Source organism: Patagioenas fasciata, chromosome 13, assembly GCF_037038585.1.
Source record: "Patagioenas fasciata isolate bPatFas1 chromosome 13, bPatFas1.hap1, whole genome shotgun sequence".
NCBI classification, from domain to species: Eukaryota; Metazoa; Chordata; class Aves; order Columbiformes; family Columbidae; genus Patagioenas; species Patagioenas fasciata.
The window spans coordinates 11,786,228-11,803,823 of NC_092532.1; the positions used below are offsets into that span (position 1 = coordinate 11,786,228).

The window sequence follows — 17,596 nt, forward strand, 5'->3', positions numbered from 1 at the left end:
GCCGTACTGACCAAGGTCAGAGTAGCTAAGCCTGGATTAGAGTGACCTCAGGACGAGGGCAAACTTGAAGAAAAGGGAAGGTGGAAGAATAATTTCATTATGGTTCATTCTGCCCTGCAGATGTGAAGATGGGCTGGACACCTCCTCAAGGTCCTCTCTGTCCCTGTTTTCCATTATTCTTTGGATATTTGGGAGATGGCCACACAGGTTGCAGACAGACAAATGGTTTAGTTTATGACACCAGGCTCAACTTGAGGGGCTGCATGGTGTTTTAGGCAGACACTGAAGAAATGGATGGGATGGATCTGCAGGATGGTCCCACAGAATGGGGAGGAAGGAAAACCCAAGCCTTTCAACCCAAGAAGGACACGCATGTCTGGAGAGGGGCCCTGCTCCCCATGGGCCTGTGCCATGGGTTGGATCACACCATTACTATTACCTGCCTGTGTTAATATCAGTAAAATGGGAGAAAAGGGTGAGAAACACAGGGTAGAAAATGTATTTAAATGTGAGTGGGTTGCTCTGACCCAGTAAGCATATTCCAAATTATTATTATTTTTTTTTAAATCAGAGCAAGGCTCACTCTGCCAGCCCATTGCTATTCCATTCAGATTTTGAAGCCTGGCTGTGTGGCCCCTTTGCAGCCTTACCCAAGGTTTCTACTATGGGCAACTTCTTCACAATCACCCTCTTCTTGGCCATTCGGAGAACGCCCAGCACCAGCGTCACGGTGACCACGATGGGAAGGCCCTCTGGGATGGCGGCCACCGCCAGGCTGGGACAGCAGAGACACAACAGCTTCACCACAGGGCTCAAAACACAGGGACCGGCCAAAACGTGCCCAAGGCTTATTTCCATGGGGGCATTTTTCTGGTTTATATGTGTGTATCTGTATATTAGTGTGCAGTGCTAATCACTGGGACTCCTGGCACAGTATAAATACAAAAGCAGGATATTTATCCAATCCTCCGACCTTTTTTTGGATGATTTTGACAGAGCAATTACTTTCCTTCTTTGTGTTGCCAAAGAGCATTAATTTCTGGCTAAGGAAGGATTAGGGGTTGGATTTCTTTTCATTTATTTAACCATCTGAGGATGGAACTTGAATATCTCTTGACATCACATCTCACACCCACCCCCTTCATCTTCTCTCTTACATGTGGGTACAAACTACAGGGGGACAGAATCGGCTCCCCAGAGGTCCCCATGCTGCACACACCAAATCAGAGCAACATCAAAACCTGGAACACCTGATGTGCTAGAAAAATCCAGACACAGTCTGTACCTGTCTCTTAGTTATTGCTTGGGTAACTCTGAACACTTCTAGGAATGTGTAAAAAGAAACCAAGGACATTCTAAACCACAGGCTGCTCTCCAAAACTCAGACTTAACCACTTTTCTTTGCCACTACATCACCCCAGGAGACAGGAGGGTGGGCACCGAGGCTGTATGACTTCTCTGTTATCTCCTCAGCTGTGGTTTTATTTTCATTTCCACAGAAAACTCGTTTTCTTTTCTTTTTATTTTCTAAATAAGACAGGATTTATTTTAGAGCCATGACAACACAAAGCAATAGGTTTTATAGGTACTACTAAACCCACATGGTTTATTATGTTTGATTAAGAGGCTGTGCATGCTTTTTACACCACAGAAAATGTGCATTCCTATCTTTAGACGTAAATCTAGTAAGAACAGCAAAGGCTAATATTTGCTGTTACTACCTTCCCACTAAATTCATCGTACAGATAGGAAAGGACATCCACAGCTGGGTGACATGGAAATGCCAGTGAAGATTTTCAAAAGACCAATTTCCAAAATTGAATAAACCCTCAAACTTTTTTCTTCCTCCTATACTGTGTTGTAAAGCTCATGTTAATTTCACCAGTGCAAGATCAATATGTATTTATGAGGGTTTTACTTAAGCTCTCTTTTGTGAAATGTCTATTGTTGTGAACAGGGAATTCCCTGGGGCACATTTAATTAGAAATCAAAGAGAAAGGTGCTCTCCAGTCCTCACCTAACTCCAATTGTGAACATGCTGAGGAGATGCTTCCCTTGTAACCAACCAATGAGCATTATTAAACCTGGTGGGGGAAAAACATCTGATTAAACAAAACTTCAAGAAATTAATAAATCTCTAACCTGCTTCAGCTGTTGTTGGAGAACTGAGTATGCAATGAGGCCCACAAATATCTCCTTCAGAGGTGTTTGTGATTGCACCCCCAAGGTCCAGGTAACCCACATCAACCAGTACTTTTGAAAAAGTGGCCCTGGAGCACAGAGGGCTTTCCCACCTGACCATGCAAGCATAGAATCATAGAATCATTTTGCTTGGAAAAGACCTTTAAGATCATTCAGTCCAACCATTAACCCAACACTGTCAAGTCCACCTCTAAACCATGTCCCCAAGAACCTCATCTACACATCTTTTAAACATCTCCAGGGATGGTGACTCCACCACTGCCCTGGACAGCCACGGTGTTCAACTTACCGATTATGCCAAAGGAGAAAAGAGTCAGCTGCTTCCCCAGTCTGTCCATGCTTTTCTGGAGAGGTGTTTTGGGAGTCTGGAAACATTAGAAAATAGCTGGTTTTCTCTGCTTATTATGTGAGATGAGAAGATGATGGTCAGGTCAGAAAGAGTGACCCACACAGTCCTGGTTATCATTACCATGGTCCCTGATATACCGCCGTGCTTACCCACCCCAAATCCCCAAGGGGGTCTGCTGGGCACAGACAAGACAGGAAAAAAAGAGGGAGAAGAGACAAATTATAATTATTTACAGCTGGGGAGCCAGCATAGAGTGAGACCAAGGGCTAAATCTGGAAAGGACCTTCGAGATCAAGTCCAGGACTGGATAATGTGTGTGCAAATCTGCTGGGACAGGGATAAAAAGTCTGGATGTCCATCCCTGTCCCAGAGATTTTGCACAGACATTATCCAAAAACTCCTACTTCTGCTTTTCTGCAATTTCTTGCATTGGTGGCTCAAAAATTAACTAGTTTCTAGATTCTCATTTGCGTTAGCTCAGAGCTCTGGCCCATGAAATTTTGGCACGTATAGAAGTATAATTTTGTATATGCAGTGGAAAGTATTGGGGGGAAGGAAAAGAAGAAACCATTATGTTTAGGTGACTACCAAGTTAGACACAAGCTGAGCATCACAAATCTGGATTCAGAAGCCTAAATCCTGCTTATAACCATCTTTTTTGGATACAGCACCTTGGTTTCCCTCAGTCACACAGGGATTTTGCAGCAGAGACAGAAATGAAGCCAGTGCATTAAGTCTTGGAACTGCTCTCTCACAAACTTTCATCCAGAACATCCACCATTTCCAGAGACACATAGAGATTTCTTTACCTCTTCAGCTTGCATCATTTTGAACACCTCTCCAAACTGTGAATTTTCACCTGTCCCAATAACTACACCCTGAAAAGATGGAAAACAAGACAGAGGAAGATGAAAAAAAATCTACAGATTCTGTAACTGACATTGAGGAAAAGATCAAGGTTGACGAGACTCACTTTTCCCTTCCCATATCGCACCAGCGTCCCCATGAAAACAACATTGCTCAGTGTGGTGATGTCTCCAGCTTCCAGCAATACACTGTCAGTCTTGTTGCAAGGCTCAGCTTCTCCAGTAAAACTGGATTCATCCACTAGCAGATCTGTAACCTAATTAAAAAGATGCATTCCTGGCATTGTTGAGACAAGAAATTTCTCAAACAGGTTTTTGTATGTGTAGCTGTATTTACCTCTATGAGCCTGAGGTCTGCAGGAACCCTGTCGCCAACAGACAGACAAATGATGTCTCCAGGCACAAGCTCTCGCGCTAGAAGATGCTGCAGTTTTCCTTCCCTTAGGCTACATGAGACAAGCAGAAAAAGAAGAACGGAAACCAGCCTGTGAGGTTTTTATTCCTTCTGCAGGCTTGGGAATGTCACTGGCAAGAAAGCAAGAGCCCTGCCCCTAAGAGCTTACAATGTAAATAAGAATGTAAAATCTTCATAACAATGAGGAGAGATGCTTTTGAGCTCAGTTTTAATTCATACTCAGCTTTAATTCATAAACAGCTGGGCAAGTTATGGAAGACTTACATTTCAGCAATAAATGACATAAACAGTAATTCTATAGTAGCTAGGAGTGACAAGACTTTTTCCTGTGTCTCACGCTTTAAATAATGACATGCAGATTATTTAACCTAAAAAGCAGGTGTTTTTTAAAGCTACAATTAGCCCTGGCATTTTACTATTGTATTAAAAGTACAGCCTTTCAAGTGGTTAGATGCTTACGGTGTCATATAATAAATAAATGAATGAAGAACAAACAGTGTCATTTCTAAAATCCAAGCCTGGGTGAGCTTTGGAGCAGAAGAAAAGCCCACACTGATTTTGCAGTGCAAGGTTTCTCTGAGCCACGCAGCTTATTTGTGTTGGCCGTGACAAAACTGATTTGCAAAGACATAAATAGGGAAATGTTTTCCATAATCTAAAGCACTGATAGCAAACGTCAAAGCAGTCAGGGCAGCTGTATCTGATACCCCCTACAACTGCTCCATGGGCACCAGTATGACTGTGGCTGATCTGCACCAAAACACCTGGTGAACCCATGCCCAGATTGTACATATAGCAACAGGCAGGCGTGGGCAACAAAACCCCCCTCATGACCCGTTTTGTGCCAATTCTCAGGTGCAAAACTACCTTAAAGCTGAAAAAAATACACAGGTGAGGCTTTTCCTGCACAGGGATCAGTGACACGCAAGAAGCTGTGGGGACGCTTATGTGCAATGTGGAGTTGGACATTTCTGGGGCCCTCCTGTCTCCCAGCATTTATTCAACTCCTCTGGGTGTCTACTTTAAAAATCAGAGTTATTTCATCCTCTTTAACTGTGACTTACAGGTGCACCCATGCCTGGTGCTGACCCTCCAGAGACCCATTACGTGCAAGACAACCTGAAGCACTAAGAATTTTATTTCACTGATCAGCTCTGCCCTCCTAACCCAAACCCCGCTATAACCCACCACCGCACTCTTGCCCTCACCAGTTGCACTCAGGGGGCACCAGCTTGTTAAGTTCTTCCAGAGATTTTTCTGAGCGATATTCCTTTTAAATGAGAAAGGAGAAGAAAGCCAAGTTACACGAGAGCTCATGACAGCCCTGGCTGGGGAGCTGAGCTCTGGTTGACATACCTGGATGAAGGCCACGGTGACCACGATAAGCACGGCCTGCAGACAAAGAGATGTTACAGATGTGGGCACCTCAGGTTTTGAGAGCAAAGGGTTGGGGTGCAGGAGAGGTCCCACCTACCATAGCGATGCTCGCGGCATCCTCGTACTCTTTCGTGATGACGCTTACCAAAGCAGAAGCCAGCAACAAGAGAATGAGGGGATTTTTAAACTGAAAAAAAATAAAACCAAATTGCCATATCAAATTAAGTATGGAGTTGCTGAAGCTGAGATGGCCTCAGATCTCATCAGAAAGGATTAGACATGAGGTTTGGCTGCAGGGACCCTCCTTACTAGCGACAGAGCAGGTGCAGCACCTGAGGTTGGGCTGAAGCTGGATCTTGCACCCATACAAGGGACAGACAGCAGCAGGGGACAAATGGACGAGGCAGAGGCTCACACCAAGAGACACAAGCTTCCCCTCTGCTCGCACAAGCAAGTCTCGGCTTTGTAGACACACAGGGCAGGGCTGACTAAAAGCTCCTTGGAGGCACAATGGGAACAAACAAAAAGTTTATTGTCTTTATAGAATTTGAAACCAGAAATCCTCTTTTCTTTCTTTCTTTCTTTCTTTCTTTCTTTCTTTCTTTCTTTCTTTCTTTCTTTCTTTCTTTCTTTCTTTCTTTCTTTCTTTCTTTCTTGCCTTCTTTCCTTCTTGCCTTCTTTCCTTCTTGCCTTCTTTCCTTCTTGCCTTCTTTCCTTCTTCTTTCCTTCTTTCCTTCTTTCCTTCTTTCTTTCCTTCTTTCTTTCCTTCTTTCCTTTAATTAATCTGCTAAACCCTGCGCTGTACCCAGCACTACGGGAGTCAAATCCTCACTATTTTCTATTTTAAGCATAGATTTTAAGGACTTTTCTCCTACCTGGGAAAGGTAAAGATCTGTTTAGCTAATGTGGGAATCAATGTAAAGGAATTAAGCCAGGCAAAGACACACCTGCCTGTTTTGGGTAAAAAGAGCACGGTGATACATGGTAGGAAAGTCAAGGTTTAAATTTATTCCCTGCTGAAACCAAAGGTGAAAGTCCCCTTTGTTTCTCTTTAGAAAGACTGGGCTGAAGAGGGTGTTTTACAAAAATAGCAGCTGGAAGAAGCCACGTCAAGTGGCTGCTGAGGGACAGTGCTCAGGTGCAGGGCTGTGAATGGTGTGGGATGGCAACCAGAAAGAACAACAGGTTGGGGAAGGATCAGAGATGCACCAAAGAGTTTGTTTGGTGTCCCTGTAGGAAACAACCAACCAACCAACCAACCAAAACTTGTTAAGGATGAACAGAAAAAAAAAAAAAAAAAGAGCACGATCTCACTTTTTATTAAGAATAAAAGAATCCTTGAAGAGATTTAGTGATGACTACAAAGTATGTAAAGAATATTGATCACATGGGGAAAAGAGAGAGAACACATGAAATAAAAAGAAAGTATTTCAAAACAACTAAAATGTTCATGATCCAGCTAAGCAAGAAGAAAATCTTTTCTGCACTGGGGTAACTGAAATCAGAGTGGCTTTCAGCTACTAGTGGTTTTCCTCAAAGCTTTCCTGAGTTTATCACTTGCCCTAAAGGGAATAAATATGCTGCAGAAATCAGGTCACTGATCTGTGGCCTTTGATTTGTGGGCTGTGTAGAGATAAAAAGGTTTATTTTTTATTTTAAGGTGTTATCTTTACATTAAATGACCCCACAATCTCAATCTCACAATGGATTCCCCAGGGTAGCAGTTTCTGTATCCTGGGCACAACCTGTTCCAAGGCTGAATCTGTGGAATTAGAAACCCTGAATATTTCAATGTAGAGACACACTTGGCCAAGCCAGCCAGGGGTTTTTGCCAGGAAATGAGAATCTGTGGAAAAAATCCTTACCTGGTCTAGATATTTCTTCCATATCGGCTCTGTATTCTCTACTGAAAATTCGTTCCAGCCATGTTTTAACCTGCGCTGTAGCACAGAAAACTCAGAGAGCCCAGTTTGTAAGTCAACCTAGAGGGAAATAAAATAAAATAAATAAATAAACAAACCAAAGCAAATATTACATATTACAGAATAGCTTTAGAAAACTTCTTAAGGTAAAGTTATATTAAAAAAACAGTAAGTAGACTGGGCAAGATGTTCATCCTTCACCCCCCACAAAAACCTACAATTCTATCCACTGTTTTTCTGTTTAGGTTTTTATTTTTGTTAAACTATAAAACGTTACCACCAGCCATCACAGAAACCCATAAAGTAAGCATGAGTTAATTAAAAAGTTTCCACGAGTGAGAAACCATGTAATAGACAACAAATTAGGATTGTAAAGTAGTAAACAATTGATTTCTGGTTTCACCGTACAGTTAAAGAAAATATAAATAAGAATAGCCTGACAAAATTCAAAGGGAACAAATGGAGAAGGGATAAGATCTGTTTTGCCTGGATTTAAAAAAAAAATGGCAGGGTCAGACACCAAAATATCACTAAGCATTATAGCTTTCCCTGGTTGTGGGGACTCAGCCTTTCTTTTTTTTCATCTGTTTTTCAAACATGTGTTTGGAAAGTTTGGGTTAAGTTTGGGTTATAGTTTGGGTTATATCATCAGTTGTGTCTTTTCCCAGGGGCAAACTCCAGTGCAGACCCAGTAACTGGAGTTTCCTTCCTGACCCCCAGCATCCGTCCATCCCTCAGCTGCATCCCGGCTGGGGCTGTAGGGATGCTGGAGTGGGACTGGGGCAGACTGGTCCTGCCACCACAAATGTCCCTGTCACTGCAAACGTCCCTGCCAGGACAACGGCTACAGCTCTGCTGTTTGCTTGGGGTAGGGACAGCAAGGTGAATTAATATCTAACAATTCCAGCTGTGAGCAAGCCTTTGAGAACGCATCACATAAACATGATGAGTTTTGCCTCTGAAATGAAACCCGCTATGAAAAGCAGGGGAAAAGTGCTGTATGCAATTGCACGTTTTCATAGGAGCTGTTGATATTTGGAGGGGATGAGCTGTGCAGAGCCCTGCCAGGGCTGCGGGTTCCAGGCTGGACAATCGAGTTCTTTCACCTGCAGCTGACTTTGGTGGAATCCTCCTCTGGGACAAAGCAAAGCACAAATGCCCAAAGCTGAGTCTCAGACACAGCCAAGGCGAGTATTCATCCCACAGAACGACAGAGGAATTGGGTGCTCCAGGGCTTTGCATGTGAAACCAAAACCCAATTCACTCTCTTCCCACACTCAGGCTACACAGACTGTGTTGCTACGTTCACAAAGACCCATAAAAACCCCTTACGTTCAAAGCTTTGGCCAATTCTTCTTTATGACATTTACATGCATCCTTCGGGGGCAGAACTGTCACCTCCTTCTCCTGCTCAATTATTTTCAGCTCACACTCCTCATGGGTCTGAGTAAATGAGATAAAGCAGTTGTTAGGTGAGAGCACAGTTAATAAAACCATTCCAGCATCTCTTTGCTGCTTCCCTTAATCCCATTACCTCACCTTGTCAGCTGTTGAAAGACTTCCTAAATCACAGCCATTCACTAACTAATCCTTCTTACAGCCCCAAAGCCAGGTGCACATTCTTATAGTGGAGTAAAGGTTATTAGGAGCTGGATTACCAAAAAAGAGAAGCACACACCATTGCTGTGGTCAGGAAAGCGTACTAGGCTCTGCTATTTATAGTACCCTGCCCGAGATGAGCATTTTTCCATGCCAGTGTCTCAGAGCCCACTGCACTTAGTAAGGAAAGCCCTTTTTTCCCTTGTTAGAGACATAAAAAATGAACAAAAAAGGTGAGCTAGAAAAATCTCTGAGCCAGTGGGAGAAAGAAGAAGTCTCCTCTCATCTCCACGACTTTTTTCTTCCACCACTGGCTCTGCAAATGTCTCTGAGCAGGACAAACCCTTCCTGCCCCATCCAGGCAGCCCAAGGGCTGTGCTGAGCTCCCAGCACCCAGGGGCTCAGCACCCTGATCTCTCTTCCTTCTAAGAACCCTAATTTCCTTTTCCAGAATGCTCATTCCAGAGCAGCAGCATCACCTGAAACCTCAGCCAGGCACACGTTGAAGGAGATGTGGCTGCTATTGCAGGGTAAGTACAGAGACAGAAATCTCATTCTTCCCAAGGGACAGGAAAAATCTGTTCCCATTTGCTTTCATTCATAAAGCACAAGAGTGCATGTTCATTAAGAGAGGGATTCTGGGAGAGCTCAGCCCTGCAGTCACCTCTTGCTCAGCAAGGAATTTGGCACTGGCTCCCCGCTACCAGCACCCTGGGGTGATTGCTGGGGGAAACATTCAGGTCAGGCTCATAGCAACACCTGAGCCAGGGTTTCAAGGACTTCAGAGGTGTCTGAAGTGGTATTTGGAGAATTAGCCCTTCTATGAATATTCAGGAGGTTATTAGGAACAGCCAGTGTTTTACCATCTAAAGCCTGAGATAAATGCAGAAAACCTCTTTGGCAGAATTGGTTTCTGCCTTGTGGCTTCTGGAGAGCTTGTAGCAGATGAGATAGGAGCACCTCTAAGCCCTGCTCCATAAAAAGGCTTTTTCTACTTTCGTACATTACAGCCCCCTTTTTATCGCTGTTTACTGACCCACAGCACAGCAGGTAACACACGAGTTACCAGCATCGACCTGCTCCTGGCAGAAACACGGAAGAGTTTGCTGTGATCCCTTGGTATAAGCAGTGCTCATTTAGAATCCATTTCCCCCCAGGAACAACACAGCTTTCCAAAACCCCAGTAATTTGCCCAGGATTTCCAAGGATTTTCCTGCTTCCATGTGTCCCTCACACTGGTGACCACATTTTGCCCAAAGAACCTGCAGTATTTCTCCACTGTTTCGAGGTCTACTAGCACCAAACAGCACCCTTATTTCAGCATTTCCTTAATAGATGTCCCTAGAAGGAACAAAAATATCCTTCCACGTTTAAAACCGATGATTTATTCCTGGTTGTGCATCCTACTTGTGCAAATTCATCAGTTCCATATAACTTTGTTGACTCCCAGACCCTGCAAGACCAAAAGCCACTCATGCATCTGAGCCAGAAGGACTTGCTGGGAAGGAAATACTGGGTTGTCACATATAGAAACATGACTTACGTTCATTACTGAGCTGATTTGATTAATGAGGTTTCTACAGGCTCCTCTGTGCTGTCAATGGCACACACAGGTATCAAGGCACAGCCTTGCCTCAAAGGAGTTTAAATTTTAATTAAAGGAGCAGGAGGGCAGGAAGAGACTGGGGCACGAGGGTAACATGCCTACAGTCCCCAAGAAGCCAGGGCCCAGCTCTATTGCTAATATTTACCTTTGAAAAGGCGTGGAGGAAACAAATGACAAAAGCCTATAGATGTGCAGAGCTGTACGCAGCCAGCACCCACTACAGATCAAGAGAAATGCTGGCAGCTCTGTGCTCCTTACAGCCAGGGGCTGTCGTGAAATGAACAGCTTTATTGGGTTGAGCTAATTTGCATTGATTAGCTTACACCTGGAAGAAATTTGTCCTGGATGAACGCGGCACAGCTTTTCCTACCAGATAAACAGCTCCAGCAATGCGCAAGTTGGAAATGCATCACTGGAGCCCTGTCTCCCTCCTCTGCAAAATGCTGCCGGTACTGAGCCCCTTCTCCCCTAGACACATCCCACCCTGTGATGCCAGGTGGTCTCCTGAGCAAAGCTCTTCATAAACCAACCTCTCTTTGTGTGTTATTTCTCTATTCACATTGTAAAACAGATGTTGGCTATCAACATTTATCCGTTTACATTTTTAACCTTTGTCCCTTAGGTGTAACTCAAGCAAGAGAGTGCACAATTCCATACAGCAGGGCAAGGAGAAGTTAAAAAAAAATAAAAAATTAGTAGTTTATTTATTACTTTGCAAGATCAGGAGATAGGGGAGGGTGTAAAAAGCAGCTGGTGGTGGGTGGGAGTCGCCCTGCAGCCTGGCCCAGCACCGCAGCGCTGCCGGTACCTGTGCCGCTGCCTCCGCATCCCTCACCCCAGAACAATCTGTCAATTGTTGCTCCAAGCAGCCCATGCAGGAAAGAAGAAAGCGTGGGCCTTTCTGCAGAGTACATAGCCCTTTTTGTATACCCTGGCAAACAGCTCAAAAGATCTGTTCTCGGGATTTCCCCCCGCCTTCTGCCTTTACTGAGGTTTTGCATATTTTGTTCCCCTTGTCTTAGGTGACTTCGAACCAGCTAGTGTATCGCAATCTGGTCAAAAGTGGGCTGGGTTATTTAGCCTAACAAGAAGCCCTTTAAAACATTAAGCAGAACCCTCTTCTTGTATATTCTTCATCCTTACTAAAAAAAATAAATTGAACCATTCCCTCAAAAGCCCTTTGCAAAGAAAACCAGACGTGACCCACACAGTGCACAGGGGTTGTTTTCACTTTCAAACACACATAGACACACAGGTACATGCGTACACACACACACACACGCTTGGATGCCCAGAAGAAAAATCTTTAGATGTTCTTCAGATTGCTGCAGGAAACACACAGTTTTCATAAACTTCAAATCAATACCACAAAACTCCCCTGTGATTCTGAATGAGCCACTGTAGAAAAAGCGATGAAATTGTACACGGCAAACTCCAGACAGAGGCTGCGCTTGTGCTTTGATGTGAGAGTTCAGTGTTCTGTCCCCTCCAGGTAACACCATCGCCAGAGCCCGTGACCTGGACATCACCTCGCAGATACCAGCACAGGTTTTTCCTCCACAGTCCGCAATTTGTGTATTTATTCTGGCTCAAGTTCCATCACATCACATGCACTCACACCATTAAGGCCCAGGACAAGCCTTTGACCAAAATATTTAAGATCTATAAGACTGGAAGTGTTCTGTTTTCAAATAAAGAAGCAAAATACCATCCTTGGAGGAAATCTGAGTCATTTACCAGCCTAAACCATAAGCTGAGAATATGTTCCTGATTTATCCTGTTTCTTTTGCCATTTTGCATTACTGCCTACTTTCTACGCCTGCAACAAAACGCTGGTCATTTCCCTGCCCTGTTACAAATGTATTGCACTGCATGGACTAGAGCTAAAATTCAAGAAAATTTGGTATCATAATTTGTATCATCATTTATTTGGCACAACAGAAATGGTATTGCCAAAAAACAAGCCAGACTAATTGCCAGTGGCCTCCTGTCTCTATATGACCAGAAATCTCAGCTTCCCATCAAAGTGAGACTACGGACACTTGCTGTAATCTCATCAAGATGTTCCTTTCCTGGGACTTTGAGCTATGTTTAAATAGTCTAGAGCAGCATTGCACGACACACTGCATTGTGCACAGGGTAAGAGTTCAATATCTTGTTTTTTGTTCTCCATAGCACTGAACAACCCCCATACTGGAAAGACGAGACTCAGATGAGAGGGGAGGATTTGCTGAAACGACATCTGAGAAAAGACCTTCGTCAGACAGTCACAGAAAAGAACATGAATATTTCTAAGTGTGCGGATGGTGCTTGTTGGGATGGGACTAAGGGCTAATCCTGCAAGCTGAATGAATTCGACAAACCAGGTTTATGTGGGAGCGCACCCAACCAGTCTGTGGTGTGGGATTAAAAAATGGGGCTTGAGCAATGGAAATTCCTGTGCTGGGCAAACATGATAATAAGATAATCCCAGACCTGAAGGTTTTGTGGCAAAACCCAAAGAGAATAGCAAATGTGACACCTAAATCACCAATGGCCACTCCATTTCCACCAAGGAGAGAGGTAGGGAAGGGAAAAATCAGTGTTCATATATCAGCATTTTTCACCAAAAGAAAGCATTATTTCAAAGTGGAGTCTGCAGGTCTGAGCTAAAGCTCTTCTCAACCATTTGTTACCAGTAACGATGGCAGCAACAGGACAGACAGACAAGGGATCACAGCCCATCCACAAGCGACTGGCATTGGTGATAGTGGGTATGCTCAGGACAGGGTCAGCCTTGCTCTTTAAAGGGTGAGCCCTTCTGCTGAGACAGCGTTTGCATTTTGTGCAAGCCTCACACAGCACCCATGGCCTGCACGACAGTCGCTCTGCTATGAGTTTTGTTAATTTTGAACCTCCTCCACGCACCGGGACTTTGTCCTGAGCTATACGTCCTGGGAGTATCGCGTAGAAACATCTCACCCCGTTGCCTGGTAAACATTGTTAATGTCGTCCTCTGTTGCACAGAGAGAGGAGAGCACAGCAGAAGCAATATCAAGTTACCCGTGGGACAAAGCAGACAAATTTAACCCAAATTACACAAACTATTTCAGCAGGTCCAGGCAAGAGGCACAGGCAATCCTCACCTTCTCTTCCTGCTCGCCGCTTCCAAGGGGCTGATATTTCTGCGCCAAGCGTAAAAACGACCTTTTCTGGAAGAGTTTGGTGAAACCTCCTTCTACCATCTTCGCAGCACAGTGGTGGGAAGTGTCCCCGGGGGCCACCAGGACGGGGCCGGTGCCACCCGCTGCTGGCAGCGCTGGCTCAAATTCTCCGGGCAGCCGGGGCTGTGGTTGCAGGCAGGTTGCAGGCAGGGACAGGCAGCGTTTACCTGCCGCCAAGTCACGCCTTTGGCCACGGGTGCCAGAGAGAGGGAGGCTGTGCACCCTTGGAGCAGCGACGCGGGTGCTTCGCCCACAAAACCCAGGGAAGCCCGTCCCTGTGTACGGCAGTGGCTGATGGATGAGTGAGGTGGCCCCTACGTGTGTGCACAGCCGGCACCTGTAGAGCAGGTTGAGGTTTCGCAGCTCTGTTTTCCTCCACCCTCTGAAAAAATCATTGCGGGAGGAGCGTCAGCGAGTGCCACATCTCGGGCAGGCTCGGGGAGGGTGTTCTGCCGAGGCAGGACAGGTTACATATACTGCCCAGCCTGTGTGTAAATTTTCAGGCTGGGGAAATCCTCCTTGAGAAATGCTGCAGTCAGCATAACACCGGTATTTATAAGTATTTACATCAGGGAGAGGTGTGATGTGTGAATTTGTGACGCTCATTTATTAAAAAAAACACTAGAGGGGAGTGCTGTTCATGGTGGATCTCAATACATGGCTAAAGTTAACCAGTCACATCCTTTCTGAAGATTTACAGCCACCTGCAGGGACCACCGTGCTCTGGTTTGTACCAGGACAACCACCTGCTCCCCCAGGCATTGTGACTACAGGATCCACTTAGGCTTAAATTGTGTCTGAAGTGTAAACTATGAGATTAAGATCCTCTTTTGACAGTAAAAATTGCATTGAGGAAATAAATGTCATTCCCAGCCAGAGAAAAACATATGTGCAATTTTCTGCAGAATAGTTTTCTCCTAGGACATCCAGGTGTCAGCTTCACAGCTCTGGAACAGTGGCGGTGGTGACACCTGTGCTACGACGGGACCAAGACCCCAGATTCTCACCTGACAGCCCACGGTACCCAAAATCTGGCCAACTTCCATCAAACTGGTGTTTTCCCATGAAACACTTCAGTGTCACCTGTTCGCATCTCCCAGGTCCTACCAGCTCTAGCAAAAGGTGAGGAGCCCCATGGGACACCCCAGCAGCACCATGTGGCTACAGGTAACACCCTGTATGCCACTGGAGCGGTGGGGAGGGACGGCTTCTTTCCAGACTGAGGAGAAAACAGAGCGATTGGGAAATACCCCGCAATGAGCCAAGTTCTCGTAAAACACAGCTGGAGCTTCTTAACTCCCTCAGCTCCTGATTGAGAAATGCTCTCTTAATGACCCAAACTGGATGCGTCAGGCAGATGAAGGAAGTTCCTGCATCACTGCAACATCCCTCCTTCTCCTGGGAAAACAGCCAGGGGTGATGCTGGGCACTGCTTTCCAGGCAGCTCCCATCCAGGCCCTGCCCAGGGTTTAAATAAGGGGCTTAGCCAGGGCTCAAAGGCAGCCGAGGCTCCAAGAGGTATAGAGGGATTTACACCTTATCGAAACGTATGGGGATTACGTGGTAAAACACCTCCGAGCTCACACATGCTGTTGTAAGGACCTGGAGCGTGGCCAGCTGGCTCTGCCACATCCTGATCTGGCAAAGCAGGTGCTGCCTGGCAGGGAAACACATTCCTCTGTTCACCTGAGCATGTTTCTAACAGTCACAGCCTTGGGAACGTGCTGAATTGTTGTTCATGTCTCTGGTAGAAGAGTGGTGAAAAACATCTTCCCCCTCTCTAGGTAGGCAGGAAAATAATTTCTTTGGTTTTGTTGCTGTTTTTCTCATCCCACAACCTCACCAAGGGGAGATGCTGCCAGCAAGGAGCCCGGGCATCCTTCTGAGGCTCTGTTGTCTGCAACGTGGATGTACACGCCATCCCCAGTGCAGCTCTCGTTAGCCAAGTGCCGCTGACAGTCCAGCTAATTGAGCAATAGGCTCTCGCTGACGGATTCTTAATTTAACTTCTTCCTCTTGGCACAAAGCCGCTGCTTGTGGAAACGCATGTACACGCTGTGTACACAGCCTGGAGAAGGGCAAAATCCAGAATCTATGTGATGTGGAGATGGGCCAAGGTGCCACATCCTGGGCTGGGGTGGAGAGACTCCCTCCCAGCCTTAGTTAGGGCTCAGTGAGGGGTACAATAAAAATACCAAGACAAACAAGACGTAGAAAGGGATAAATAGGGGTTGATGAGCATAATGCACCACAGTAATTGGTGTGTTGTGGTTCATTATCCAGCAGACCTGCAGCTCGGCAGAAACAGTCTTGCTCGGGCTCAGGACCATGGTCCCCGTCTGTCATCCTCCTGTTCATTCAGTCCTGTAATGTGGAATTACATTTGAGCACCAATGAAATTGAATAAATGCAGAAAGAAAACACAGTTGTTGCTGACTATTCGCCACACATTCTGCAAAACTGCTGAATGGACTGAAGTTTCATTTTCTTGCTGATTTTTATTTCTGCCTGTTAAGAAATATAATGGAAAATTCAAGTATACTGCAATCTCGTGGCTCAGAAAATGCTGGGAATAAACTGAATTAAAGCTATAATGTAAACAACAGTAATACAAGTTATATTTCTACGTTCTGGTATAAGACATAATTTTCACACTATAAAAACATAACACACAGCCCAATTATGGTACCTTTATAGTATTTCCTATATAATTGGCTAATAAAGATCAGGGTCAGACTCCAGTTTTAAGTAAGTTATTTGGGAAACTATTTTTTTAAATAGAAAATAGCTCATATGAAGAAGAATACAGCAAAGCACTCACAGCTCCTTCACCTTCTTCCCTCGCCACAACCAGGGCTCGTCACACTTCTGTTCCTCTTGTGCCACCTTGAGGGAAAAAACCTCTGGTGCATGGGTAGAAATTAGTGAATTTGCTGCTATCCAAAAACCCAAATACTCTGCTTTCAGGTCAGGTTTTTCACAGGCCCCTGGGTGGAACATCCTCTGCTCCTGGTTATAAAAGCAAAGAACAAAGATTTGGGACATAGTTTGTCTTGTCAATGCTACAGGTAACGGGCAGGTAAAATCCTTAGGTCTGTCACCAGTTGTCCCGTGGTTCTCACTACTTTGCTTACAAAGAAAGGTGACAAGAAGGAGAAAATAATGGAAAGAAATAGGACTAACCTCTGTAGACTCACCAGCAAAATATGGCTTTTTTATTCATCTTTACAGGACGCTTGATGGTGCTGTAAATCCTTTTGCCATGGACAGATAACCGATGTTCACCTGACAACAGCAGCGGAGAACAATCTAGTCTGCATAGATCATGTGAGATGGGAGAAGTAACCACCCCCCTGCATGAACAAATCCCTGCTCTGCAGTGGGCAAAGAGGCACTGTCAGTCTCCAAAGACTCTTCAATGGATTGTCTCAGTCTCGTGGGTTTCTTCAGTGCTCATGGAACTAAGGAACAGCTTCTTGAAGGTGACCAAAATACTTCTGCACCATAAAGCTTAATGAAGCTCTGAACTAGGCATGCCAAAAATCACAGTTTTGTTTTTTTTAATTATTATTCTCATCTTTACAACTACCGCAGATTGCTGACCTAGAGATGCAGGCTGTGGTTTTAATGCAGCCCCCTGACTTCTTGAAGATCTGTTCCGTTTGTCCATCTGTTGGTTCCAGGTCGTGGATGCACTGATAGCATTTCAGTGTCACCTGCATATGATGCCTTAGCTCACACAATGCTTTTTTCCACAAAAAACATTAGCCAGCTGCATCAGCAGAAACTATATTTGATTGTGTTAACATGGAAACAACTTGAAATCAAAACATAATTTTGTGGTGTTCACCAAACAGATCCTTCTCTTGAAAGCCAAGGTACTTGGTCCACCTGCCACTTCACAGCAGGAGGGACGAGTTATGTACACACATCCCATGATCTCCCCATCCAAACAGGCCAGATGAGAAGTTCAAGAGATGCCAAGGATAACTTCACCACTTCACCGTGAAACTGAAGAGCCACCCTGGCACTCAGTGCTTGCTGGTGTCATACCCCA

The 17,596-nt window shown here is 45.0% G+C and overlaps 1 protein-coding gene across 1 annotated transcript in view; it reads right to left on the reverse strand.

The window, feature by feature from the left end:
• The window catches only part of ATP2C2 (ATPase secretory pathway Ca2+ transporting 2), a 26,498-nt gene extending 12,515 nt beyond the window's left edge, over nt 1-13,983 (reverse strand). Inside the window, exons 1-12 of the mRNA XM_065848557.2 lie at nt 13,462-13,983; nt 8,464-8,574; nt 7,075-7,191; nt 5,307-5,396; nt 5,189-5,224; nt 5,041-5,102; nt 3,755-3,863; nt 3,525-3,674; nt 3,361-3,429; nt 2,492-2,567; nt 2,018-2,084; nt 651-775 (exon numbers count right to left, since the gene is read on the reverse strand). Of these exons, the coding sequence (XP_065704629.1) occupies nt 651-775; nt 2,018-2,084; nt 2,492-2,567; nt 3,361-3,429; nt 3,525-3,674; nt 3,755-3,863; nt 5,041-5,102; nt 5,189-5,224; nt 5,307-5,396; nt 7,075-7,191; nt 8,464-8,574; nt 13,462-13,560 (1,111 nt within the window). The 5' untranslated portion in view covers nt 13,561-13,983. The remainder of the gene's footprint in view (nt 1-650; nt 776-2,017; nt 2,085-2,491; nt 2,568-3,360; nt 3,430-3,524; nt 3,675-3,754; nt 3,864-5,040; nt 5,103-5,188; nt 5,225-5,306; nt 5,397-7,074; nt 7,192-8,463; nt 8,575-13,461) is intronic.
• Between the last annotated feature and the right edge of the window lie 3,613 nt (nt 13,984-17,596).